At 54.5% G+C, this 26,812-nt stretch overlaps 3 protein-coding genes across 12 annotated transcripts; all 3 read left to right on the top strand.

Annotated features, from left to right (window-relative positions):
• The first annotated feature begins 3,176 nt into the window (after positions 1 to 3,176).
• FAM3A (FAM3 metabolism regulating signaling molecule A) lies at positions 3,177 to 12,276 on the top strand. 3 transcript variants are annotated; one of them, XM_037151489.2, is made up of 10 exons: positions 3,177 to 3,655; positions 3,743 to 3,815; positions 5,775 to 5,888; positions 6,483 to 6,506; positions 9,235 to 9,358; positions 9,475 to 9,533; positions 9,972 to 10,022; positions 10,352 to 10,436; positions 10,513 to 10,639; positions 11,576 to 12,276. In XM_037151489.2, the coding sequence occupies exons 1-10, from the start codon at positions 3,605 to 3,607 to the stop codon at positions 11,669 to 11,671; spliced, it is 804 nt and encodes a 267-aa protein (XP_037007384.2). In that variant the 5' UTR covers positions 3,177 to 3,604; the 3' UTR covers positions 11,672 to 12,276. The 3 variants fall into 3 exon arrangements, with proteins under 3 accessions (XP_037007384.2, XP_037007393.1, XP_037007373.1); XM_037151498.2 differs by having other exon boundaries at positions 3,177 to 3,639; XM_037151478.2 differs by having other exon boundaries at positions 3,178 to 3,429.
• A 3,817-nt stretch (positions 12,277 to 16,093) lies between these two features.
• Positions 16,094 to 20,027, top strand: SLC10A3 (solute carrier family 10 member 3). 8 transcript variants are annotated; one of them, XM_053668146.1, is made up of 4 exons: positions 16,147 to 16,179; positions 16,763 to 16,882; positions 17,735 to 17,929; positions 18,142 to 20,027. In XM_053668146.1, the coding sequence occupies exon 4, from the start codon at positions 18,280 to 18,282 to the stop codon at positions 19,705 to 19,707; it is 1,428 nt and encodes a 475-aa protein (XP_053524121.1). In that variant the 5' UTR covers positions 16,147 to 16,179; positions 16,763 to 16,882; positions 17,735 to 17,929; positions 18,142 to 18,279; the 3' UTR covers positions 19,708 to 20,027. The 8 variants fall into 8 exon arrangements, with proteins under 8 accessions (XP_037007323.2, XP_037007350.2, XP_053524121.1 ...); XM_037151428.2 differs by lacking the exon at positions 16,763 to 16,882 and having other exon boundaries at positions 16,094 to 16,179; XM_037151435.2 differs by lacking the exon at positions 16,763 to 16,882 and having other exon boundaries at positions 16,157 to 16,239.
• A 569-nt stretch (positions 20,028 to 20,596) lies between these two features.
• Positions 20,597 to 22,252, top strand: UBL4A (ubiquitin like 4A). The gene is made up of 4 exons (XM_037151386.2): positions 20,597 to 20,732; positions 20,914 to 21,019; positions 21,227 to 21,441; positions 21,554 to 22,252. Exons 1-4 carry the CDS (start codon positions 20,685 to 20,687, stop codon positions 21,662 to 21,664), a joined length of 480 nt encoding a protein of 159 aa, XP_037007281.1. The 5' UTR covers positions 20,597 to 20,684; the 3' UTR covers positions 21,665 to 22,252.
• The last annotated feature ends 4,560 nt before the right edge of the window (positions 22,253 to 26,812 follow it).

Below are 26,812 nucleotides of genomic sequence, written 5' to 3' on the forward strand. Positions count from 1 at the left end.
AAGAAGAATGAGGGACTAGGTAGAGCCCATTAAAGCATCAATTATCACTTCACACGAGGTGCCTGCACATGAGGGCCCACATGGAGACAGTCAACTAAAAGAACAAACATCGGTGCCTACACAGGAAAGGGGAATGAAGGACCGTAGAGGTGATTCAGTGGTCGCTTTAGCTCTGGGTCATTACATGTAGGCAGAGATATGAAGGACTAGATGAGGACAGTGAATTGTCCACTCAGCTCTGGGGGCCTACACAGAATAAAGAAATAAGGGCCCGACTAAGGGCCACCAACTCTCTCCTCAGCTCTGGGCACCTATTATGGGTAGAGACAGGAGGTACTTGCACTGGGGCAGAAGCACAAAGGTCCATGTCATTACCACTGCCAGGCAACCCAGCGGTCAGCATCCACACTGAGGGAAGGGCAAGAGGGATCAGTTGATGGTATCAACTGTCACCTAAAGTCTGGGTGCCTGCAGGGAGGCAAGGACATGATGACTCAAGGAAAAATAGTCAACTGGAACTGGGAGCTACACTGGGACACAAGCAAGAGGCTCCAAAGAAGACATTCTCTGCCACCTCATGCTGGTCGCCTATGCCGGGGCGGGGACATGAGGACCTGTGACATGACAGTCTAATGCTCTCTATGTTCCCATTGAAAAACAGTCCCAGAGAGGGACTTTGGTCAAGATGGTGGCATAGGCAGACACGGCTTGCCTCTTTGTAAAACTGCAACCAAGATATAGTACCACCATTGCTCAGAACAATCAGAAATCAAGTTCAATGGAAGTCTGACAACTACAAAATTAAAGAAACCACATCCATCCAGAATGGGCGCAGGCACAGAACAGGCTGGTTCCAGACCCACATGTGGTGGACAAAAATTCAGGAGGGAGATCTCAGGAGCAAGGAGTCCCAGCCCCACACCAGGCCCCAGCCCAGGGTTCCAGTGCCAGGAAGATAAGTCCCCACAACTTCTACTACAAAACCAGTGGGGACTGAGTCAGTGAAAGAAACTTCTGGAGCCCCAAGCAGCTCCCCTTAAAGAACCCATGCACAGACTCACCTACTCAGACTCACTCCCTCTGAGCTCCACCACTTGGGGGTAGCAGCTTGAAAGGCACCAGTAGCATAATGGGATGAACTGAAGTGTCTGGCATCTAGGCCAGCAGAGGCCCTTGTCCCTTTTCTAAACCCTCCCCCCCACAGAGCCACACAGCCTGCAAGCTGGTGCCATATCTGAGACTCCATCAACCTGGCTAACAATGTTTGACCCACCTCAGAGATCCCCAGAGACTCCGGCCCACCCAAACAGCTTTTCTATACGAATGGCTGGTCCTGGCTCATGCTTCACAACTTCCTAAATCCTCTCAACAAGTACAACTGGCCTCAGTGAAGCCCCAGGCATGGCACCAGCAGCAGCCAGCCCAGATTCACAGCTTGGCTCCACCTGGAAATCTCCAAGCCCAGCACAAGTAACCTGCATTTATAGCTCAAGCAGGGAGGCCCCTGGTAAAACACAGGTGGGGGCTGACCTTGGCCTGTACCACCAGGAAACCCCAGGGCCAGCACACCTAGTGGACAGCTACAGACCACATGGGACCACCACCACCCTGCCTGCCCCTGCACAGCTGATTCTCCAGGGAGGACAGAGTTTGGTGGTCAGTGGTCACAGCCAGTCCTTGCAGCTGACTGGCCTGGGTACGTCCCTCCCATTGACCTGTCAACAGCGACCAAGGCTAAACTACAAGAGGAGGGGGTACTCACCTCACACAATGGGCATACCTTGAGTACCCAGCTTGGGTGATAGGGGAGGCTGTGCCACCGGCCCCTACAGGACACCTACTGTATTAAGACATGCTACCAAGACATATAGTCACAGCAGCTGTAACTAGTACATAGAAACAAACACAGGGAGGCTGCCAAAATGAGTAGACAAAGAAACATGGCCCAAATGAAAGAACAGATCAAAACTCCAGAAAAAGAACTAAATGAAATGGAGATAAGCAATCTATCAGATGCAGAGTTCAAAACGTTGGTTATTAGGATGCTCAAGGAACTCATTGGGTACTTCGACATAAAATAAAATTCTTTAAAAACAGGCACAAATAAAGTTTACACTAAGTGAAATAAAGAAAAATGTATAGGGAATCAACCATGGAGTGGAGGAAGCTGAGATTCAAGTCAATGATTTGGAACATAAGGAAGAAAAAAACACTCAATCAGAACAAGAAGAAGAAACAAAATTTCAAAAAAACGAGGATAGCCTAAGGAGCCTCTGGACCAACTTCAAACATACCAATGTTCGAATCATAGGGGTGCTGCAAGGAGAAAAGAGTAAAAATTGTAAACTTATTTGAAAAAAATACTGAAAGAAAACTTCCCTAATGTGGTGAAGGAAACAGACATGCAAGTCCGGGGAGCACAGACAGCCCCAAACAAGACGGACACAAAGAGGACCACACCCAGACATAAGCAGAGAGTTACCGACAACATAAGCAGAGAGTTACCGACAACATAAGCAGAGAGTTACCGACAACATAAGCAGAGAGTTACCGACAAGGGAGTTCCCATAACACTGTCAGCTGATTTCTCAAAAGAAACTTTGCAGCCTTCTTGTCTCTGGCTGATGGCATTCTGGTGTTTTCTCCTATATAGTCTTCTGTACCTCCATGTTTCTAAAAGGCACATAGTAAAACAAACTTTAAAACAATTTCTGCCCGGGCTGGTGGGGCTCAGTGGATTGAGCGCCTGCCCAGGAACTGGAAGGGTTCTGGTTCAATTCCCAGCCAGGGCACATGGGGGGGGGGGTGTGGACCAGGGCCCCAGTAGGGGGCATGTGAGAGGCAACCAATAGATGTATCTATTGCACATTGATGTTTCTCCCTCCCTCCCGCTCTCTAAAAATAAAAAAGTATATTCTTTTTAAAAATGAATAAATAAAATCCTAAGGGGAAAAAAATAATTACGCCCCCAAATCCCACTGCCTTTTCCTAGGCTTCGGAAATCCGACCGCAAGGTCCCAGCGTGGCCCCAGAACTCCATGCCTAGGAAGCTGGAATCCCCCACCAAAGAGGAGTGTCTGGTGGGAGACTTCTGGGGTGGAGCTCACTTACAATCAGTGGCCCGGCAGCGCGGGGCCCTCGCGGGCCCCCTCTCACCCGGTGGCTCCAGCAAACGGTGGAGGCGGGCCCTTGCGCCGGCTCCGCAGGGCCAGGGGCGGGGCCTGCGCTGCTACCCTTACCCAAACCTGGCAACGGAGAAGCGAAGCCCCAGCCAAAGGCGGGAGTGATGCCTGCGGGCTGTGGCCCCGCCCCGGGCCGCCATTGCCGGGCCTGTGGGACCAAGCTACAACAGCTCTCTGTCCTTCTTTCGCTGAGCAGACCGGCTTGATAGAGCCGTCCCCGACTGAACGCGCATCTCCCCACGGCTAGGCAAGTCTCCGGCCGGCCCAACCCGCGTCGGCGGCCCCTGGACCGGGAGGGGCCGCCTGAGCTCGGGGCCTCCCACGGGAGGGCCCGGCGTCCAGGAGAACTCAGTCTCAGAGGCTCCCCTGGGCACGATCAACCTTGAGCCAACTGGTTCCCGAGGCCCCTTCCTGTGCCCGCAATGCCTCTTTCCGCGTTCCAGAGGAGCCTGGCCAGGTGGCTGGACGTACAAGTCGGTGCACACATCGCGCCCGTACCCGCAGCACTGGCTTATCCCTGACCCCCACCCAAACCTGCTCTTCTGCTTTGTTGCCTCCAGAGCTCACGGTCCCCAAACAGTTCACCTGCCGGCGGCCCCAACCCAGCGGGAGAAGTGGACATGAGGTTGGCAGGTGGGTGGCTTCCACAGTAAACGGGAGGAAGTTGGAAAGGGGACCCTCCTGGAGGCCCAGGTGACCACTGGGTTTCCTTTGGCAAACGGCGGACTATGCACAAAGACTCATTCTGTGACCTTGAACAAATCCTTTCGCTTCCGAGGATTTCAGCTCCCCAAACTGTGAGATGAGGATTAGGATAGTGAATTTCTACCAACTCAGGTAACTGGACGCTGTTTGAAAATTGAGTTGTGAAAGAGAGACTCCGTGGACTATGGGGGCTGGGTGGAGAGGCAGTGGTCCTAAAGGAGAAACTGACCAAAGTGGCTGTGAGTTTCTCAGTTGGACAACAAAGATAAAGATGGATTTCGGGGGTTGGGGGGGTGGAGAACAGAACTCAAGAATTGGAGTTGCGACCTGTGAAGGTTGCAGCGTTATGAATGTATTTCACTGGAGCCGGCCAGTGAGAAACGGGCTGGGAGGGCGCAGCCTCAAGGCTAGGGCAGGAAAGCAGAGAGCCGCTGCTCCTTGTGGGTGATTCAAGCCCAGGGGTAGATGAGAGCACCTATAAGGAGGGTAGGAGAAGGAGAGTCAGGTATAGGCAGAGAAGGCAGGTGGCCTGGGACAGAAGCCAGGGAAAGTCTAACTTTTCAGGGGAGCATAGAGGAGGACAATCTGAGCAAGGAGAATGAGGAGTGTCCAGAGACTGTCATTCTGGGCAGTCAGCTGAGGGGTGGAGGAAGATCAGGGCTGAGAGGTGACCTGGGGAGCTCACACCAGGAAGGTCATAGGCAGCCTTGGCAATAAGCTGGGTTTTTTTAAAATCCTCACCTGAGGATGTGTTTATTGATTTTGACAGGGGAAGGGAGAGAAACACATCCATGTGAGAGAGAGATATCTATTGGTTGCCTTCCGTACATGCCCCATCCAGGATCGAACTCACAACCTAGGTATATGCTCTGACTCAGAATGGAACCCACAGCCTCTTGGTGGATGGGACAATGTTCCAACCTGCTGAGCCACCCAGCCAGGGTGGCAACAAACTGTTTTGGTAGGGTTATGAAGGCAAGACTGTATTGGAGTAGGTTGTGAGAGAGTGGAAGAGCCACTCTGTGGAGAAAGAGCCACTGTAAATGCTTTGAAGGAGCTGATGGGGAAGAGGAAGGATAGAAAGAGATCAGTGCTTCAGTGGGATGCAATTCTGAAGGAGGGCTTTTCCTTCTATGTTCTTTTTAACATTTTTTTAAAGAGTTTTTTAAATTTATTTTTTGGAGAGAGGGGAAGGAAAGGAGAAAGAGAGGGGAGAGGAACATCAATATGTGGTTGCCTCTCACATGCCCCCTACTGGGGACCTGACTCACAACCCAGTCATGTGCCCTGACAATCGAAACCGGTAACCTTTCCATTCACAAGATCATGCCCAACCCACTGAGCCACTCCGGTCAGGGATTCTGTGCTTTGTTATGAAGAAAGGTCACATGTTGAAAATAGAAGAGATAGACTGAGATAGAATGGTTGATGTTACAAGAAACCTGAGCAGGGAGGAGAGCTCGGGGTCTAAGTCATGGCAGGTGAAGGGGCTGTTCTTCAAAAGCAGTAGGGACCTCCTCAGTCATAACAGGAGAAAAGAGGACATAATGGGTGAAACACAAGTATCGGAAGCCTCAGAGGCAGGAAGTTAGGAGGCTCCTGGGGGAGCACTGGAGCCCCCTTGAGCAGTGAATTCTGAAAGGCTGCTCCATGTGTGCCAGGGAGAACCAAGCCGAGAGCCTTAGAGGTGGAACTGTTTCCTTCTTCCATCTGCCAGGAGCTCGAGTCCCTGGCTCCTGCTTGGTGGATGGCAACAGGTCTCCCCCTTCATTTCCTCTGATCCCTCCTTCCCAAGTGGATGGGGAGATTTGGCCATAAGAGACCATAGGGTCTTTGGGGAGCTTGCTGGCATCTGCAGTGGCCTTCTCTTGTCTGTCCTGCCTCCAGGTCCCCTCCGCATCATTGTCCTGGTTGTGACTGTGGGCCTCACGTGGATCGTAGTCAGCATCCTCCTGGGTGGGCCTGGCAGTGGCTTTCCTCGAATCCAGCAGCTCTTCACCAGTGAGTGTGGGACCCTTCCTTGCCCTGCCACCGAAGTCCCCAGGACAGCCAGCCACCTGGGTCTGTGGGCTGAGGCTCAGGGTAGGGGTGGGGGGAGCCTGGGTTTTCTTTCCCTTCCCTGAAGGCCACCTCTAGGTGCCCTCAGTCCGTCTCCTGGCACCCAGTGCAGCTGGGAAGATGCTTTAGCTGGGAAGCCAATCTCTGCTAATTAGAATTCTGAGCCCATTTGCATTGGGTGGGACCTAAGTGAGAGGCAGGGGGACTTCTGCTGAACGTTGGGGCTGACATCCTGGTTGCTCCCTGCAGGCTTTCCACCGAGCTTTAAGATAGGGAGGGGATCCTACAGCTTGTCCCTGGTGATGGGCCACCTGAGTAACTCTTTACAATTCCAATTTACCCGGTTCTTGGATCAGGGAGCTTTGCATAGGAACATCATTTAGACTTGAGCAGGGACATGGTATGATATGCCTGGCTTAGCCCTTGGCCTCTGAGTCTGCTGCTCTGCCACCTTAACTGCACAGTGCAGGCCAGGCTGCCCTGCTGTGGGCCCCAGGGGGCCTCCACACTAACAGAAACAATGCTCTGTACCCACAGGCCCAGAGAACTCCGTGACTGCAGGTAAGGCCCCTGTCCCCTCCCTGCTCTTCCTCATACTGTTTATGGGGTACCCCTGCCTGGCCCTAGTTCTTCAGGGTTTCTATCCTCCATTTGTCTCTCCTCCAACTGGACCACACAGCCTGCCGCCTGCATGTGTGAACCTAGAATACAAGTTACCCGCTTCCAGAATACTCTCGTAGGACAGGAATATGACAGGCATTCCCATTCCAAAAGGGAAATATTGCAAGGAACAAAGGAGCCACCAGTCTCAAGCAAGTCCAAAACCCAGCAGGGGAAATGCCATTAAGTTTCAAGGGCTCTGAAGGATCCTCTGTGGCCCAATGCTCTGTCCTCTGGGCCCCCCAGTAGGGGGCGGGGGCATCTGGAAAAAAGGGGATGGGCCTAGCCTCTGGGCCTGGGTTATTTCTGGCCTCAGCAGCCACCCTCTGTCCATAGAGCCATCCTTCCTTCCATCCTTTCTCCGTCCCCTTCAGTTCAGGCCGGCAGTGTTTCTGCTTTTATTTTTTATTTTTTGTAATATTTTATTTATTTTAGAGGGGAAGGGAAGGAGAGAGGGAGAAAAACATCAATGTATGGTTGCCTTTCATGCGTCCCCTGCTGGGAACTGGCCTGCAGGGAACTGGTCTGCAACCCAGGCATGTGCCCCGACTGGGAATCAAACCGTGATTGTCTGGTTTGCAGGCCCGCGCTCAATCCACTGAGCTACACCAGCCAGGGCTTGTTTCTGCTTTTATAAAATTCTCAAAAACCCATGTTGGTCTCCTGTAGACTTCATGGACAGTAGGATCCTCCAGATCTCTCTCGGGTAACCTCCTGGCTTCTTCTGGCATAGTCAAGTGGATCTGCATGTCAGCTCAGCTCTCGGAGAACAGTTGTCTGGCCACGCCCCTGCTGTTCTCTCTAGAGCATGCTTTCTCCTTAGGCTGAGAATTCCCCCAAATGTTCACGTTCTGGTTCCTTTATGCTTAATAATTCCTTTTCCACTTTGCTCTCTCCTTTCACATTTTACTATGACACGGGTCCAGGGAAACCAGGCCCTGCCCTCAACACTTGGCTTATAAATCTCAGTGAAATACCCAAGTTCAGCAGTTACAAGTTCTGCCCTTCCCCCAGCACACTGGGACACAATTCAGCCAAATCCTTTGTCACTCCATGACAAGGATGGTCTTGCCTCCAGCGTCCAATATCATGTTGCCCATTTCCTCCTGAGATCTCACCAGAACAGCCTTTAGCGTTCACGTTTCTGGCAACATTCCGGTCATCATTACATATGTACCCCCAAGACGACAGAGGTTTTCCCTAGTTTTCTTCCGTGTTTCTGAGCCCTCACCACCATCCCCTTTAACACCTATGTTTCTCCTAGTAGTCTCTTCAAGGCAATCTAGGCCTTTTCCAACATGCTCCTCAGAATTCCACAGCTTCTACACATTACCCAGTTCCAAGGCCATGCCCACATTTTCAGGGGGTTGTTACAGTAGCACTCCACTTTCTGGGGTCAAAATCTGTATCAGTGTCCTCGGGCGGCCACACTCTCCAAGGCTCTAGGGGAGGGTCCTTCCTGCCTCTCCCAGTTTCTGGTGGCCCCACATGTTCCTTGGGTTCATGGCTGCATCATTCCAGCTTCTGCCTCCTCCGTCTTCGTATGGCCTCCTCCATGTCTGTGTCTTCTCTTCTGTCTCTTTTTTGGGTTTTGTTTTGTTTTGGTTTTGTTTTTAAGATTTTATGTATTTATCTAGAGACAGGGGAAGGGAGGGAGAAAGAAAAGGAGAGAAACATCAATGTGTGGTTGCCTCTACCACGTGGCCCCTCTACTGGGGACCTGGCCCACAGCCCAGGCATGTGCCCTGAATGGGAATCAGACTGGCCACCCTTTGGTTTGCAGGCGGCTGCTCAACCCACTGAGCCGCACCAGCCAGGGTTGTCTCTTCTGTCTCTTATAAGGATACTTGTCATTGGATTGAGTGCCACCCTACTTTAAAATGATCTTATCTTAGCCCTGGCTGGTGTAGCTCAGTGGATTGAGCGTGGGCCTGTGAACCAGACAATGGCGGTTCGATTCCCAGTCAGGGCACATACCGGGGTTGCAGGCCAGTTCCCTGCAGGCCAGTTCCCAGCAGGGGACACGGAAAGCAACCATACATTGATGTTTCTCTCCCTTTCTCCTTCCTTTCCCCTCTAAAGATAAATAAATGAAATCTTAAAAAAAAATGATCTGATCTTAATGAGTTATATCTTTAATGACCCTGTTCCCAAATAGGGTAACATTATTAGATACTGGGAGTTAGAGCATCAACAAATCTTTTGTGGGGACACAATACAACCCGTGACAGAGGCTGGCTTCCTCCTGTCCTTTCACCTCCACCCCGAGGGAACCGGTGCTCCCTCTGTTACCACTTTCCTGCGGTGTGTTCTGGATACTCGTCCATGCACTTGTCCATGCACTTGTCCTCCAGGCACTTGCCCTCCAGGCTGCTCGTCCATGCACTTGCCCTCCAGGCTGCTCTTTTATCTTCTGTGACCTGTGGCAGAAAAGCTTCCCTGGGGCCCTTGTCACCTTGCCCTGAGTGTCAATAGAAGTGTCCCTGGCCTGAGCAATTTCCCCTTGAGGCACTGGTCCCCTGCTCTGTGATCACTCATTCGTCCCTGTGGGCTGGTCCTGACCTTACCCTCTCAGACTTCAAGTGACCACAGGGCCAGGCCCACGGTCATCCCTGCTGTCCCCACCCAGAGCCGAGGGCCAAGAAGTATAAGTGCGGCCTGCCCCAGCCATGCCCTGAAGAGCACCTGGCCTTCCGCATGGTCAGCGGGGCTGCCAATGTCATCGGACCCAAGATCTGCCTCGAGGACAAGATGTGAGCTTCTTGGGGAGTACGGGTGGGGTGGGGGAGGGGAGGGGGGATTGGAAGCTGGGTCTGCAAGGGCAGATGATCGGAGCAGATGTGCCATTTGAGAGCTGTCTCCTTGCCAGGCTCATGAGCAGCGTCAAGGACAATGTGGGCCGCGGACTGAACATTGCCCTGGTGAATGGTGAGTTCCCTGTGATGTAGGGTCACAGTTTGGTTCAGGACAGTGGAACCCTGCTGTGACCTTTCCGTCCAGAATTCCTAGGGAGGGGGTAGAAAGGGTCCACGCTGGCTGAAGTCTCCACAGAAAGCGACTCAGTGAATGAAAGCTTGGGAGCAGTACAGAATCAGAAGTTCCCAGGAAGTTGAAGGGTGCTTTGTGGGGGGGCCCTTGGAGGGACTCAAATGCCAGGCAGAAGCTCTGCAGCCTTGGGTGGGCTGCAGCTGTCTGAATAAGGAACACAGTTGGCATGGATATGGGGGGAGATTTGAAAGCTTCTAGAAGGGCTGCACCCAGTGGCCGTGGCCATGCCATGAGCCTGGTCTGGGAGGACTGAGGTGGTAGGGTAGAATTGCCCTGGTAGCCTGCCCAGCAAGATCCCTGTCCTCCCTCTTGACCCAGGGGTCAGCGGTGAGCTCATCGAGGCCCGGGCCTTCGACATGTGGGCAGGAGGTGAGTGGCTGCCGCGGCCTCCCACTTTGTGACTGTGCGGCAGAGTGACCAGGTGTCCTTCTCCCGAAACACTGCTCTTTCTCTGTCCATTCGCTGGGGGCTTCTCGAGTACTTCCTTGGGCTCAGAAAAGGCAGGGGGATGGACAGGTATGTCATCATGGGGAGTTCCCTGGCCAGTTTGTCCCTGCACCCACTTGGTGACCCTTAATGGGGTGTGTCCCTGGCCTGATCCCTGCTTTAAGTGTCCTCGTTTGGAGAACAGGGGATGGTGGGGAAGGGATGTTCAGTGATGCCTGCTGCTTCATGTTCAACGGAACCTGTGCTCCCAGATGTCAATGAGCTACTGAAGTTTATTCGGCCTCTGCATGAAGGCACTCTGGTGTTCGTGGCGTCCTATGATGACCCAGCCACCAAGTAAGTGATTGACCGGGCAGACCTCAGCCTCACCCTCCTATGGCGAGTGCTCACATCTCTTCCTTCTGTGTGGCAGGATGAATGAAGAGACCAGGAAGCTTTTCAGCGATCTGGGCAGCAAGAACGTCAGGGACCTGGCCTTTCGGGACAGCTGGGTGTTTGTGGGCGCCAAGGGTGTGCAGAACAAGAGCCCCTTTGAACAGGTATGGGTGGAAAGCCTGGCACCTCCGCTTCCCAGCTCAGGGCAGTTGGCCCAGCCCTTCTGCCTGCTTCCTGTGAGGTCCCCATCCGTTCGTGCTGCAGCCTCCCCTGAATTCTGCCCCAGCGTCCACACCCAGGGCAGCCCTAGCCCCCTCCCAGTCTGCCCAGGGAGGGCGGCAACATGGACGTTCCCTGTCCTGTATGGCTTTCACCCTAAAGGGGCTTTAAATGGCAAAGCTTTCACAATGGCAAGACTCCCAGCTAAGAAACTTTCCTCCCAAATCTCTACCTCTTAAAGAAGCTCGGTCCTGTCCCAGTGCCTCCCCAAACCTAAGACCCCCCCGTTCACACTGCATGCCCTTCCCCCAGCAGCCCTGGCTGCCATCTGGCCAGCTGTTCCTCTGGGGCCCACACGTGTCAGGCCCCATGTGAGGGGCTGGTAAGCCCCAGGTGCCGGTAAGCCCCAGGTGCCATCCTCATCTTTGGGAGGCTCCGAGCTCTGTAAAAGCCACGTTGTCCCCAAGACCTGCTCCCCACAGCGGGACAAGAACAACAGGCTGTTTCAGTGGTGTCTGCAAGGTTCTGGCTGCCAAAAGAGCAGCTTAGCCCCCAGAGAAGACATACCCCTCTGCCCTTGCTCTTGTAGCTTCCAGCATCTCCGCGTGGGCTGGGTGAAGGCGGAGACAAACGGACTCCCTCCTTGCCTTCCCAGTGTGTGCCAGGCCCGCACAAGTGCGGAGCAGATGACTGCCCTCACTCCACCTGTGAGCAGGCGGGCCCGTGCAGCGGTTGCCATTTTAGATGAGAAAATCAAGGTGCTGGGACAGACAGGGGGCGAGTGCCCCGAGAATGCAGGGTTGGTTGCCACCACCACAAAGGGACTGACGGCTCTGTCTCCCGTGCCTGAGGCAGTGACTTCCTGCTCCCTGCCCCCGCAGCACGTGAAGAACAGTAGACACACCAATAAGTATGAAGGCTGGCCCGAGGCACTGGAGATGGAAGGCTGCATCCCTAGGAGAACCACAGCCAGCTAGCCAGCTGAGCCCAAGCACCAAGCTGAGGGAGGCTGCGCGTGCCCGGCCCAGGAGGAGGCAGCGGCAGTGCCAGCGAAGAGCTGAGTTCCAGCCCCACACCTGGCCAGGAGTGTTTTCTTGCATCGGCACCTCTGGGCTCTAAGGCGGTGACCAGTGTGTGACTGGCGGTGGGGACTGCAATAACCAGCCTCATCGTGATTTGTCAGGAGAGCCCAGGTACCCATCTCCTTCCTTTCCTAAAGCTGCTTTCCCTAGTCAGCTCCCACCCAGTTCCCAAGCATCCCCAGGCACAAGACCCTGGGTGCTTTTGCCCCCTCAAAGCTGATTGGGCATCGCCCAGAACCTCTCTGCCCCAGAGCTGCTCACTGCTCTGCAGGCTCATCCAGTGTGATTCCTTCTGCTGAGCCACACCTGGCGGCTGCGGCAAGGGACCTGGCTGCCTCCTGCCCCATTCTCTGCAGGAAGGGGCCGCCTTAGAGCTTGGTTGGCGGGGCAGTTGCAGTCCCTACTGCAATGCGAGGCAGCTCCTGCAGTTTGTCGGAGGGCCCGCCTTCCAGATGACCTCTTAATAAATTGGTGCCCTCCAGTGGAATGAAGTGCATTCACCATGGAGTCCGGAGTGATATTGTCCTTGGGGGAAGGGACATGTCCCGGAGGTTCGGCCAACCTACCCCCGCAGCCTCAGCACATGGCTTTTGGCTCCAAGCCTCCTGCCACAGACGGGTCCTGCTATGGCTGAGCTGTGACTCAGGTGGTGAGCAGAGCAGCTCCGCAGCTGGCAGCCCCATCTCCTTGCCTGGGAGAGACAGTTCCGCCCTCCTGGGGCTGCAGGAAACCCACGGACTCCCTCCAACACAGCACAACCTGTCAGGACCCAGATGGGGATTAAAACCAGTCCAGGTGCCTCCCCAGCCCACCCAGGCTTCCTGAGCCTCCCTGAGAGCTAGTGTGTCTCTCCAAAGCACTCATCTTCGGATGCCTTTGAAATCAGGACTGCGAAGGGCAGGGTCACGTGGCCTGCTGGCATTTCTCACAGATTTGTTATCTTTCCCTTCACTGAATGAGAACCAGCAGAAACTATCAGGAATTTTGCTGGAATACCACATCTGGGGGTGCAGCAGTGGTCTGGGGTCAGAAAAAGAGAAGGCATTTTGGATTCCCCGCATGGGAGGAATTAGTGTACCAGCCAGACAGCTTCGAGGGGGCTGTGGTGGGGACAATGGACTGTTCTGGAGCCTCAGGAAGGCAGAGGCTTCCTGAGCCCCTGCCTTCTGGGACTTAAGTGCTGCCAGAGTACAGGCAAAGTGTCAAGAGATGAAAGGTGTAAGGCGCAGGCAGAAGAGGAGGGAGAGGCCCCGGGACAGCACAGGAAGGAGAGGCTTCAGTTGTGATGCCAGGACAGGGAAGGGTCAGAGAAGTGGAGACCCGAGGAAGGTCCAGCTTGCCCAGGAGATGGTGATCATGGGAGCTGACACCCAGCCTGACCCTGTGCCAAGCAGTTTATGTGCATTCATGTTTTAGGAGGCTTTCTTTTTTTAGAGAGTTTTAGGTTCACAGCAAAGTAGAGCACAAAGTACAGAGAATTCATTCTTATGTACATACCCACTAACACCTCATCATCACCCAAGGCTCAAGGACATCAGGGTTCCCCCTTGTGTGGTAGTCTGCAGGTTTGACAAACGTATATAGTGATATGTATCTACCATTGGAGTATCATACATGTATTCATTTTGTAAACCTTGTATGATGGAAATTTTCAAAGGGCCCCCAAAGTAGTGAGAAGAGTATAAAGGAACCCCGGTGTACCCATTGGGGCTATCACGAGGATCACATGGGATGGAGCCTCACTGCAGGCCCGTACTGCAAGGCTGGGAGGTGTGTAGACCCCTCCGTGCCTCTCAAACAACTGCTGCGACTGCCTGACCTTCCCCATTCACCAAATGCCTTTCCTGTACCAGGCACTGTTAAATGCGGGCTTGTGCCCCAGCGGCAGCTGCTAGCTAACTACTCAGGGGGCTATGCCCTCACTGGGGGTTGCCACAGTCACACAGGTAGAAAGAGCAGGCCAGATTTATGCCCCACTTGGCCTCTCACAGGCTAGAAGCCGATGGTAGTGTGGAGCAAGCCTGCCTGACTTTACAAAGCAGAGGTCCAGCTTTAGCCTGCAGTCTTTCTCAGCCAGGGTGCCACCCGCTGCCTCCTCAGCCCTACCCTTTAGGAGTTATAACTTTCTCAGTTACAAGTACCAGAATTCCATCTCAAACTGGCATAAGCAAAAATAAGTAATAACAGCAGGCAGATTTACTGTGCCCGTACTGGACCGCAGAGCCCACGGGTGATTCTAGCACTAATAATGTCATCAGGACACAGGCTCTCTCCATCTCTTTGCTCTGCTTTTCTTTGTATTTGATTCCTTGTCAAACATGCTGTTTCCACCAGGTAGGGGAGGCAACCCCAGCCAAAAAAGACCTTTTGGCTTTGCCAGTAGTTCCAGTACTTGTCCCTGAGGACCTTCATAGCTCCAGACTAGACTATGGGTTTATCTTTGCATCAGTCTGCCTGGCTCTGATTGGCTGGACCTGGGCACGTGCCTACTCCAGAGGCCAGTGGGGGGGGGGGGTCATCCACAGGCAAACCTTTCCTACCAGGAGTGGAGGAGAGATGGTTTTCCCAAAAGAAATTGAGGGGCTGCAACCTGATGCTGGGTAGGCACTACACTTCCCTGTAAATATCAAATATATCCCATCATTGTTCTTGTTTAGAATATGACTTCCATGCATGCTTATTTATCACAGTTTTTCTGTAGGCCCCTGCCTGGAGAGGTAGGCATTCCTCTCACGTTAGGGTCACAGTGGTGACCCTATTAATAATATGGCATGTCTCCCATCTGAAGTGTGTTTGTGTTGTTTTGGCTGTCACCATAATGTGTTCTATCTGTCCTCTCAGTCCAGATGACTTCTCTTTCGAAACTAAATACCTTTGACTGATGTGCAGAGCCCTTCCTCCTCTGCTGGGGTAGATCAGTTCTTTAAATACGAACATCCTCTTGCCTTTAATTTAGCCATCCCTTTTTCCTGCAGGGAAGGCCTCCAAATCCCCTCACATCAGACACCCCAGCAGCCCACTCTCGCTTTTCAGGGAAGGTTGATGATATTGGGGAGCTGCCTGCTGACTGCATTTGCTCTCCTTAACCCTGGCACCAGTTCCCATTCAGTTAGGAACTGGTTTTCCTTCAAGAAGGACACATCTTTTAGGTTTTCCTTCCCCTGATTGTCCACCCATTCTCCTTATCCCTCTGGCCAGCTTTACACTGTCCTCAGACAGCCCCACCCCCACCCTCACTTCTGCAAACCGCAGTCTTCAACGCAGCATGTGCCAAGCCCAGCCCTCTCATGTGTGCCAACCTGCTGCCTTCAGTACCGCACTTGAGAGGGGCAGTTGCAAACGTTCCGGGGCACCACATCCACACACAGATGGCTTACCCCTTACTGGCCTTCTGAGGCTAGAGCTATGGCCTTGAGTGTTTAGGATCACCCACATAAATCAAACCCTCTTGAGCATGCAACCCCACCATGGGTATTTCTACACACATATCCTATGCATGTATTTAAATAAGTTTAACAAAACTACAGATGATCTCGTTTACACATTCTGAATGGCGTGCACCTCGTGGTGCAAGTACCTGTAACTTTAGCGACCACAGCCTCCATCACAGCTGTGACAAGAGGTTCTTCCCAAGCAGTGGGTTGCCAGTGACCCGCTGGCAGACTGAAAGTAACTGCCCTGAAGTCTTAAGGAACAAGCACTTGGCCTTCGACTCTGCACTTGTTTACTGTATTCCCAAGTCCTTTCTACACCCTCACCACCTTTCCGCCCATCCGTATGCCATCTATTTGCGTTTCTTTGCTGTGAATCCTCTGGACCTTGCTGGTAGTGCCAAACAGTGTTAAGAGGTGGACAGGTCCACTGATGTTCCAGTGTGGAAATAGACGCTCAGTCAATGCTTGAACGAAGGAAGGTGAAATTAGGTCGAACCTGGGACCCTGTGTCCAGGTTGGTCGGACTCGGACCTCAGACTACAAGGTGGGCGCCCGGACAAGGAATGTGGCAGAAACCGTGGTCCCGGGAACCCCAGCTCCGCTAACAGCGAAACCTCTCTCCGACCGCCCCCAAGGGTAGTAGCGTGTATGAGAATGACTGGGGCGCCTAACCGGAAAGGGTCGCCCCGCCGGCGATCAGAGATGACACACTGGGCTCGCGCGCCGCACAGGACCAACCGGCAGCGGCCAGCTGCGACCCGGAAGGCAGCCAGGTCGTCGCTCCCATATGCGTCACGTCCGGTGGGAACAAGCCCCGGGGGGCCGCCGCGGGAATGGGGGGCGGGGCCTTGGGCGGGTCTGAGGCGGGGCCTTGGTGGGCGGGCCCGGCTCCAGAGGGCCGAGCTCGCAATCGTCCGCCAGCGGGGCGGGCTCTGGCGCTGTAGCCGAGCTTCGGGGCTGTGGCGGCAGGTGAGAAAGGGCGGGCAGAAGGCTACTTCTGGCCCCGACCCGGTTCCGCGCTCAGTCCAGGTAGCCGACCTGACATGGAAGGACCGCCGCTCCCGTGTTCGTGAGGCCTGGCGCTGCTGCGAGACCTGGGAGTGGCGTGAGGGGTCCCCTCGCTGCGATCCCGGTACCACCTGGGCGGGTCGCCGGTCTGTCAGCTGCGGCGTAGCAGCGCAAGCCCGGCAGCGGCGTTTCACTCCCTCGTCCTTCCCTCTCTCCCGGGTCTGCGCTTGAGCTCTGCTTGTTCCCCAAGCTGACAACTTCTAGACTCCCAGCTAGGGAGAAGCCCTGGGTCAGCACTGCCAACTGCCCTAACACCTAACACTCGGCCGGTGTGGGAAAAAGGCTGCTAGCTCGGGGTTCTCTTCCCTGCCTTGGGGTACATCTGCTCAAATTCTTCCTGCCCTTCAAGCAGAAGTGGCGTGGGATCTGGGCCAGAACCCTCTTGCAGTGAGTCAAATCTGCCCACCTTACTGGAAAAACAGAGTGAATGGTCCTTAGCCTTCTCTCCTTTCTGAACTGATTCTCGCCACCCCTGTGGTTTCAGTCTCGGGTGCCTTCATCTTTTCCTTGTGATCCCCCTCTACTTTGCTCCTCATATACTCCCTCTGGTTTTCCTGCCTCCCTCTTCAGCGGTGGGACGCAAGGCTGGACCAAAACCTCCAGGGTAAGTGACCTAAACTTCAAACCAGCAGAAGCTATGGCTTCCCAGGTCTGTAGGGGGAAGACTTTCCAACGGATGAGTCTTTTGCTTAACCTACCTTCCACCCTCTAATTCCCACACTCCCCAGTCTCAGATGAGGGAGACCAGGGCCAAAGAACAATAGGATCTAGAGGGCAGGGGCCTCTTCCAGGACTGGGACACTGCAGGCATGGAGCAATCAACAGTAGTGATGAAAAACCACTGTGTCCCCATTCTGGTTGCCCCAGTTCCAGCAGGTGATGTGCCAATAGGGAGGTGGCCACCCAAATAGAGAAATGGAAGGAGACGGACCTTTTTCTTTCATACCGAGGCACCCCATTCCCACCTAGAAAAACTCTTAGTCCCACTGAGAGTTCCAGGCTATGGTCGGATGGCATGTGGATGTGGGGAAGAGCCCCTGGACTCCAAGCAGACCCCTCAGATGTGACACAGTGGCTCCCGGATTGCCAGAGGAGCGGAAGCTCTGGCAGGAGGAAAAGCCCCCACAGCAGACAGGTGGCCCTGTCTGACCCCTCCTGCTGCTGCTTCCAACAACTTCCCTGGGGAGGGGGGGCCTGTACTCCCCCAGCATCCCCATCACACCCCTGTCAGCGGGTAGGGTAGGTGAGATGGCCACCGCAACAGTGTTTACAACTGCATGTTGGTTGTGGACATCAGCCCTTGGGGCCTTTGGCTGATGGTCACACGCTGCCCACACCACTTTGCTGCTTGCTTTTTGCCTAACAGGTGACACCCACACACCCTAACCTGCTCTCTGATGGCCTCTCAGATATGGCCTGAGCCAGCATTTCTCATCGACACCCTTTCTCTCCACAGGCTTGTCTCCCTGCACAAGCTTCCAGAGAGTTCATTCTAGTTGTAGCACTGCTGCAGACCCTTTGTGGCTGTGTCTTGAAGCCAGTGGGAGTCAGGCTTGTGGTGACAGGATTGAGGGTGGCTCTTCCAAATCCCTTCATAGCAGGACATCTCCTCAGGGTCACAGTGCTTGAGCAAGCCCAAGGAAATCAGCAGGTATGGGCAGTCTGACCAGGAACTCCCACCTGTAGGCGGCCCCTCTGGGTGAGGGATGGCAAGCTTGAGGCAGTTGTGCTGGGGGATGGGATAACTGAATGGCACTCAAGGCCCTGCTGAGTCTCTCAGCGGTGGACTTCCAGGTCCTTATGTTCTGAGTTCACCAATACTCACCCTCACCAGCCACCTCCCTGTGTTCCTTCTCTCCTCAGGACAAGCTCTGCCATCAAGGAAAGCAGCACAGGGCCAGCCCTCGCCCATGGACCCTTCTCAGGACAACCCAAAGGCACCAGTGAGGCTGTTCTCCTAAGCCACACAGGGCCTGGGCACACCATCCTCCGGGAGGAGCCATGGTGTTTAGAAGGGGCAGCTCCCAGCCGTGGTGTGGACCAGGAGGGGACAGCGGTTGCATAGGCACCCTGGGCATGCTCAGGGCTGCCCTGCTGCTTGTCAGCCTGCTGTGGGGGGCCCAGGGAACAGCTAGTACCAACCTCAGCACAGCTCTGGGCCATCCTGGGCCACGGCCAGGGGGCCGCTACTTGAGCATTGGGGATGGCTCTGTGGTGGAGTTTGAGTTCCCAGAGAATAGTGAGGGCATTATCGTGATCTCAAGTCAGTACCAAGGCCAAAGCAATGTGTCAGGGCCCGGTCCCACACTGAGAGTTACCTCCTTGGACACAGAGGTGCTGATCATCCAGAATGTGAGTGCCATAACCTGGGGCATTGGAGGTGGCTTTGTGGTGAGCATCCACTCAGGCCTGCCTGGGCTAGCCCCACTGCACATCCAGCTTGTGGACCCCCATGAGGGCCCACCCATGCTGATTGAGGAGCGGAGAGATTTCTGCATTAAGGTCTCACCCGCCGAAGACACTCCCACCACCGTTGGCACTGACCTTGCTCACTTCTCGGAGAATCCCATACTCTACTTGCTCCTGCCTCTTATCTTTGTCAACAAGTGTTCATTTGGGTGCAAAGTGGAGCTCCAGGTTCTGAAGGGGTTCCTGCAGAGCCCCCAGCCCATGCTGCTGGGCCTGCTGGGCCAGTTTCTGGTCATGCCTTTCTATGCTTTCCTGATGGCCAAGGTCTTCATGCTGCCAAAGGCCCTGGCTCTGGGCCTCATCATCACCTGCTCGTCACCTGGTGGCGGAGGGAGCTACCTCTTTAGTCTCCTCCTTGGAGGGGATGTCACCCTGGCCATCTCCATGACTTTCATCTCCACAGTGGCTGCCACTGGTTTCCTGCCACTGTCCTCAGCTGTCTACAGCCACCTGCTCAGCATCCACGAAACACTCCATGTGCCCATCTCCAAGATCCTGGGGAGCCTGCTGTTTATTGCCATCCCCATCATAGTAGGTGTGCTGATCAAGTCCAAGCTCCCCAAGCTCTCTCAGCTGCTGCTGCAGGTCATTAAGCCCTTCAGCTTTGTGCTGCTCCTGGGTGGCCTCTTCCTGGCCTACCGCATGGGGATCTTCATCCTGGCAGGCGTCAGGCTGCCTATTGTGCTGGTGGGCCTCACTGTGCCCCTGGTTGGCCTCCTGGTGGGCTACTGCCTGGCCACATGCCTGAAGCTGCCAGTGGCCCAGCGGAGGACAGTAAGCATTGAAGTTGGGGTCCAGAACAGCCTGCTGGCCTTGGCCATGCTGCAGCTGTCCCTCCGCCGCCTTCAAGCCGACTATGCTTCTCAGGCCCCCTTCCTTGTGGCACTGAGCGGCACCTCGGAGATGCTGGCCTTGGTTATTGGCCACTCCATCTACAGCAGCCTGTGCCCAGGTCCCTGAGGCCCCTGGGTCAAGCATTTGCCACTCCTTGCCCCCACCCTACACCCACTGTCCCCACGGTTCTTGTGTACCAAAGGCCTTTAGTTCTCATGCACTATGCACTCAGAAAAATCCAGGCTTATTTTTGTTACTGGTTTTTTATTCTCCAGCTTTCAGTGCCCAAGAGGCCATGCTAAGTTGGGTATGTGGGCACTGCCCAGAAAATATATTTGAATAAAAGAGAAGCAAACTTGGGTCTCTTCCAGTCTTTGCTGTTTGGGGTCTGACAGTGGAGGTAGGAAGGGTGTTCACTGGGTAGGTGTGGGCCAGGGTGGAGGACTGACTTGGGTGACATGGTGACCTCTGCACAGACTTTCTCTCTTAGCCCTCCTTCCCCATGCATCCCCTCTCTGTGAGAGGTGGGCCTCTGTTCTAGAATGAGCTGTAGGAGGATGCCGGCTACCCTGCGCTCCCAAGTTCAACCGGCTTTCCACAGCCAGACCAGAAAGGAGAAGGCAGAAGGCCTGTGGCCAATGCTGCAAGCCTGTCAGGGTGGGGCCCTTTGTGGACTCCGGAGAGACGGACTCGGGACAGCAAGGACCTACTTCACCAGCTGGAAACTGGGCGGGCCAGGCCGTCGGCGGGGCGGGGCCAGCAGACTCCCAGCCCTCCCTCCTCCCTAACCCCGCTCTCAAATGAAGCCCACCTGGCCCGGCTCGATCCCCCTCCCTATCCTGGAGGGCGCCTCTACACCGTCGCAGTGGTGGACTTGTCACCCTGGGCGGTCCCCGTGCGATTACAAAGTGGAACCCCAAGGAGATCCCCCCCCATCCAGGGGCCACGGGGCCGGGGGCCGGAGGCGGGGCCAGGGGAAGCCACACCCCTCTCGCCCCTTCCGGCTGTGGCGGGCGGTTCCGGCGCGCGCCCGGGGCGGCGGTACGCCGGCGTGCGGCTTTTTAGGGTGCGCGTCGGCCTGAGTGGATGCCGTGGCGGCCGCCATGCAGCTGACGGTGAAGGCGCTCCAGGGCCGTGAGTGCAGCCTACAGGTAGCGTCACCAGGCTCGGGCGGTGAGCCGGCTCGCTCATGTCCCCCCCCCCTTGTCAGGCGCAGGGCTGGGGTGAGGGTGGGTACAGGACTGGCGGACCAGCCCCTCCGGGAAAGCCAGGAGAGCTGCCCACAGCCGGGGCTGCAGGCTCAACCCCTGCTCCCGTCCTCGGCCTGACCAGGTGTCGGAGGATGAGCTGGTGTCCACGTTGAAACATCTAGTCTCCGAGAAGCTGAACGTCCCGGTGCGCCAGCAGCGGCTGCTGTTCAAGGGCAAGGCACTGGCAGGTAACGCGGGGAGAGGAGACGCCCAGGGAGCCCTGCAGAAGTTGGGGTCGGAGTGTCTAGACCGAGCTAGGGCAGCAGTATGATAGGGGGTGATGGCCACTTGACTGTCTGGGTGATGGCTGATCCCTGCTCAGCCAGATGCCACAGTTGGCCCTGAGGTCACCCCCACCGCTGTGGGTAACAACTTCATCAGTCTCTTTTTGACAGATGGGAAAAGACTCTCCGATTACAGTATTGGGCCCAATTCCAAGCTCAACCTAGTGGTCAAGCCACTGGAGAAGGTGTTACTGGAAGAAAGTGGGGTCCGGAAACTGGCCGAGGCCTCACCCCCATGCCCACCTGCCTGGCAGCTGATTGCCAAAGTCTTGGCACGCCACTTCAGTGCTGCAGATGCCAGCAGAGTCCTGGATCAACTACAGAGGGTGAGAAGGGTAGCCCCAGGTGTCCACTCCTGCCCCAGCTTACTCCCATCTGCTTCTGTCCTGGTGTACCCCCATTGGCACCCCCTGAATCCTTCTGGCCTTCTCTCCTTAGGATTATGAGAGGTCCCTGAGCCGCCTGACCCTGGATGACATCGAACGTTTAGCTAGCCGCTTCCTGCACCCCGAAGTCACTGAAGCTATGGAGAAGGGGTTCTCCAAATAGGATTCACGGAGTGTGGGCATGAACCCAGCCAGGCTGCAAGATGCATGTGTAGCATTAAATGTGTTCTCATGTTGCAATTTGGCTTATAATAATAATAGCTGGTGGGTACCCAGGAACCTGTGCCCAGCTCTTGCTAGGTGCCAGGCACCACTGAAAGCACTTGACCTGAGTTTGCTCCTGCACCTCAAACAAAAGGTGAGACAGTCAAGGCTCCTTGCAGTGAGGTGGGGGAGCCAGAATCCAAGTCTAGCCAACTTCTAGAAGTGCCTCAGGATGAGAAAGAAAAGGGACTGTTTGGAAGATTTCGAGGAATGGGCTGTAGCTTTTTGTTTGTAGCCCACTGAGAATAAACCCTCAAGAGACTTCTTTCCAGATCTCTGGCAGGCCCAGCACTGGTGGGGGGCTAAGTGACAGCCAGCCCTGGGCCCCCGCAGCTGCTGCAGCCAGCGTGCACCTGACGAAGGAAGAGCAGGTTGGGGAGTCGGGGATGAATATGGCCCAGCTCTACGTTGCGACCTCAGGCAAGTCCCTGTGCTGTGTTGGTCCCCAGTCATTGACTGCCCAGTAAAGGCCACTCCTTAAACCTCACTCAGTTTCCTTCATCCTCACCCCATAACTGGGTGGGGGGGGGGCTGCAACAGTCCTCCCCTCTGTGTCCCATAAACAAACAGGGCAGAAGCTAAGCGATGGCTAAGCATGGCCCAGAGATGGGGTGTCCTGGCCCTCCCTGTCGCAGCTCTTCCCTTGGGTACCCCCTTTGCTTGTCTCCCAGTGGACGTGGACAGTTCTTGCTCCTTAGGGATGACAGGTGACTGGCTGGAGGTCACTCAGCAAGAGCCAGGCCTTAGCCAGGCCCCTGCAGCGTGTGCTTATCCTCAGAATGGGAATGGACCCTTCCCCTGCCATGTGTGCACAAGGGCTTTCACTTTGCACACCCCCCCCACTGCCTAACAGGAAGCCTCAGGGTGCCAGGGAGGGGACAGAAGCATGGCCTGGTGGCACCTGCCAGGTATACGGGCACTAGAGCTCATTTAGGCACCTGCTCCTTGGAAGAGAGCACTCAGGGCAGTTGAGGCTGGGAGGAAGCTGTGTGCACAGGAGGATGGATGCTCTGGCCCCACCACCCTCCCTGCCTGAGGCCCTCCTCCTGGGTCCCTGGGCTGGGAAGACAGACAGAGGCCCGACGGGTGAGGGATTTGAAGAGTAGACAGTCCCTGGTCCCACCTGAGAGCTGGGAACATCAAAGAGCAGGGCCCACCTAGGAGCCCGTGTGATCTGGCAGCTCATGTGATAGACTTACCAATGCTCTCATTTATTTCAAGTCAGGAAGTTTATGTCGAAATTTTAAATAGCACTTGAGGTGAATGTGAGACTTTGATCCAAAAAGAACTATATTAGTTAGGCTGCTTTTGGTTTCCAGTAGTTAGTTGAACCAAAATGGAAATCAATTTAAACAATAAAGGAAACTTACTGGTTTACAAAACTGAGAAATTCAGGGGTATTGGCAGCAGATGAACAACCTCACCAAATACCCAGTTTTGTCCTACCTCCCCTCTGCACTCCACAGTGTCTGCTTTGTCCCAGGCTGCCGCCTCAGGACCAATAGATGGCTGCCTGCAGCTTCCACTGAGTCCCTCGTTTATAGCCAGCAAGGAGCACCTTCTTGCCCTGTAGCATAGCTTCTTTCTCAGATGCCCCCAGCAAATAAATGCTGTCCTTTTCTTGGTCAGAACTGGGTCATGCCTCCAATCATTTTGTTCAGGGGCGGGTTGGGGTGGGTAGTGGGAAGCCAGCCCCTTGGAAACACAGGCTGTGGGAGGGAAAGGGGGATTCTCAACAAAAGCCAGGTCCTCGAGAGGGTGAGTAGTGTCCCAAACAGCAACTGTCCACTGCAGGGGAGTGACACGCAGATGCACATTTCAGACAGACCCTAGAATTGGTCATTGAGTACCTTGTGCCAGTGCCTCCCAGCCTGAGGGTGACAGCAATCTGGTGGCTAAGAGCTATCTCCTGGGCAGATGGGGGTCAGGAACTCAGGAGATTGGGCTGGACATGGAGACAGGAATAAAGTCTTCAGGGTGTATGATGGAAGCCTTGCTGAAGGGAGAACTGGCTGGGACCCAGGCCCAGTCTGATTCCAGAGCCCTCTGCAGCTGATGGCTGTGAGTTACCTATGGAAAGGACATCCTAGAAGCTGTGCAGATGGATGAGGTGGCTTCCCAGAGAGTGCGGCATGAAAAGAGAGGAGAGGACTGGACCTTGAAGAACTTCACCGGCCGGAGACGTGGTAGAGGCCAGGAACACCCCCAGAGGCAGGGCCACGGGGGGGGGGGCGCAGTGTCAGAAGCCAAGAATGCCCCTCCAGAAAGGGGAAGTTTCCCACTGCTGCCAAGAGGCAAAGTGAGGGCAGGACGGAGCCGCCTCTGCATTAGGAGCAAAAAGGTCATTGGTGATGTTGGGAGTGGGCAAAAAGCAACTGCAGCGTGAGGAGACGAGGAGGTGGTGACTGGGGCCACCTCAGTTCAGAAGATGTGTGTGGTGGGACAAGGATGGGCAGGAAAGGGAGGAAATGCTGCAGGGACGAGTACAGGAGGCCCAGGTCGGGAGGGGCCAGGAGGTTCTGGTCCAATCCCGGTGCCACCACCAGAGGAGAACAGGGCCTCCAAATGAAGGGAGAGTAGCCGCAGGCTGCACTCTGCCTTCGTCCCTAGGGTGTGGGGATGGCCCAGGAGACACCTGCAGGCCCCAAATGCTAAGCTCCTTCAATAGGTGTCGGAAGGTTTACTGCAGGTGTTGTGGCCCTCCTAGCCAAGTGTCCACCCAGGCCACCCACCCACTGCTACCTGTCCCCTGCCCACTGTGAGGCCCTGTGACCCATTGCCTGCCCCTTGAGAAGGGGCCTCAAACATTCCTTGACCTACTCCCAGGGATATGGTACAGCTTGAAGGCCCTCTTGGGATCTGGACGACACTAAGAAAAGGCAGAATGAATGGTGGCCTCTCAGAGAGAAATGGCTTGGCGCCTGAACTGAGATGCTTGTGACACAATTTCTCAAGGGCCCAGGGAGGAGGGGCAGACTCAGAGGAGAGCTGCGTTTGCTTTAGGGTTGGCTTGTTGAGTTGAAGGTGCCCAGGTGACAGATTCAATGTGCCTACAATTTGTTGGTGCTTTGCAGGACTCCCATGCAGGCCTGGCCAAAACCAGGCCTCGCCAGCCCCCGTAGGTCCAACAGGGCACTGTGTAGCCACACAAGGCACTCTTGAAGCAAATGTGACAGCCGCAGTTGGCCTCCGACTGCCAGGCCCTGGAAACCCTGCGGGAGAGACAACGGCTCTGTCCACCTACAGGGCCCAGCTGGAGCAGCCTCCCTGGGCTCCTGGGGACTCGACCCTATCCACATACCCCTCTTGGGGTGACCAAGTGACTCTGGCATTCCTCATTTCTTGCCCTCTTCTGCCCTCACTTTCCTGCCTTTTCTTCCTCTTCACTGCTCACTCCTTCTCTCGCTCCTTTGCCAGTTTTTCCCCTTCACGCACACATCCCACCTTTTAATGGCGGGGGGTCTCCAGGACTCTATCCCCAGAGCTTTTCTCTTCTTTTTCTTTATCACTTCCTCAGAGAGCTTCTCTGCCTTCACTCCCAGCCTTCTCTCCTGAGCTCCAGGCTATGTCTCCAGAGTGAGATTCTGAGACAGCTCTTGGCTCTCCTGTAGACACCTCATTCACTTCTTTATCACAAAACCCTGAGTGCCCGCCACGTCCCAAATGTGGGTAACACTGGATCTGAAAGACACAGTCCCTTCCCTCTTGCCTGCATATCAGCCTGTCTTGATGAATGAATATACCACTCAGTCAGGCTTTTAAGGACAGGAAGCAGGAGGCCACTTTTGCTCCTCCCAACTCTCCCATCTCCATAGATGATATGTTTTGAATAGTCCAGAGCAGTTGCCTTGTAGATGTTCCAGAATCTAGATATGGAGGGAGAAAGAGAGGGAGAGAAACACTGTTGTGTGATTGCCTCTCGTGCACCCCCTACTGGGGACCTGCAACCCCAGCATGTGCCCTGACCGGGAATCGAACCTGCAACCCTTTGGTTTGCAGGCCAGCACTCAATCCACTGAGCCACATCAGCCAGGGCCAGCTTAAGTGTTTTTGATGAGAGCACTCCCATGGGGATGCTGTGTCTTTCCTCCTTCTCCCCACCCTCAACATCTGGAGCCACTCAAGGTCAGGCTGTTGCATTGCTGGGGAGGCTCAGTCACATGGTCAGGGTGGGGGCTGGCTGGTCTCTCTGTTGTAATGTTGCATTTTCCCATCGTAACGCACAATGGATCCAGGGTAAAACCTTGAGTTTCTGTGAATATCCTTCTCCCCAACAATCTTAATCTACTGGTTTCACCATCTGGGGATGACGCTTACCTGAGCGAATTGCATTAGTGGCTGCAAAAACATGGTGGTTTTTTTGATGCTTTCTTTCTTTCTGCAGTTCTCAATTGGCATTTATCCTTTTTCCCTGCTGTCTTTTCTCAGTGATCAAGCTATTTACTCAACAATTTAGAATCCAAGAGTGTCATTTTAGGGGGTAATTTTTATTGGACTATAGCATACATAGAGTAATCTGCGCAAATCATCTCTATACAGCTTGAAGGATTTTTAAAGTGAATACACCTACGTATCTATCCCATCCGGATCAAAATACAGAATATTGCCAGCACCGCAGCACCTTCCCTGGTGCCCCTTTCAATCATATTCCTCTCCAAAGGGTTTAATATCCTTTTGGATGCTCAAATTGTTCTAGCTTTGGCTCTTTCCTGTTGATTTGTGTTCCTTTGACATGGCTGGTCCTTTTGTTTTTCAAGCCCTTCCTTCCTGTCACTACAAGGTTCCACAGGCTCATCTTCTATTTATTTGTCCTGCCCCAACCCTAGAATCAGGCATTTCTACCCAAAGCTCTGGTTCTTTTCAGTGGAGGATGGTGTTGAGAAACCAAGGTCTGGGTGCAGGGTGTGTGCATTGCTACCAGGTCTCACTGCTTCTAGACTCTTACTGGGCAAAACTTTGAAAGACAGTTTTTTACAAGTTTAGTCATTCCACGCTGCCCAGAGAGGGGCCCATATGGTGTTGTTTTCAGTTGCCATGTAACTTAAAG

This window comes from Artibeus jamaicensis, unplaced genomic scaffold, assembly GCF_021234435.1.
Source record: "Artibeus jamaicensis isolate MK-2021 breed Jamaican fruit bat unplaced genomic scaffold, CSHL_Jam_final contig_1417, whole genome shotgun sequence".
Lineage (NCBI taxonomy): Eukaryota > Metazoa > Chordata > Mammalia > Chiroptera > Phyllostomidae > Artibeus > Artibeus jamaicensis.

Bases quoted from the DNA above. Each gene is read 5' to 3' on its own strand.
- FAM3A (XM_037151489.2), top strand. From the start codon at position 3,605: ATGCCTCTTTCCGCGTTCCAGAGGAGCCTGGCCAGGTGGCTGGACGTA. The intron at 3,816-5,774 runs GTGGGTGGCTTC...TCCTGCCTCCAG, and splicing joins AGTGGACATGAGGTTGGCAG to GTCCCCTCCGCATCATTGTC. The intron at 9,534-9,971 runs GTGAGTTCCCTG...CTCTTGACCCAG, and splicing joins GAACATTGCCCTGGTGAATG to GGGTCAGCGGTGAGCTCATC.
- SLC10A3 (XM_037151428.2), top strand. From the start codon at position 18,280: ATGGTGTTTAGAAGGGGCAGCTCCCAGCCGTGGTGTGGACCAGGAGGG.
- UBL4A (XM_037151386.2), top strand. From the start codon at position 20,685: ATGCAGCTGACGGTGAAGGCGCTCCAGGGCCGTGAGTGCAGCCTACAG. The intron at 20,733-20,913 runs GTAGCGTCACCA...CGGCCTGACCAG, and splicing joins GCCGTGAGTGCAGCCTACAG to GTGTCGGAGGATGAGCTGGT. The intron at 21,442-21,553 runs GTGAGAAGGGTA...TTCTCTCCTTAG, and splicing joins TCCTGGATCAACTACAGAGG to GATTATGAGAGGTCCCTGAG.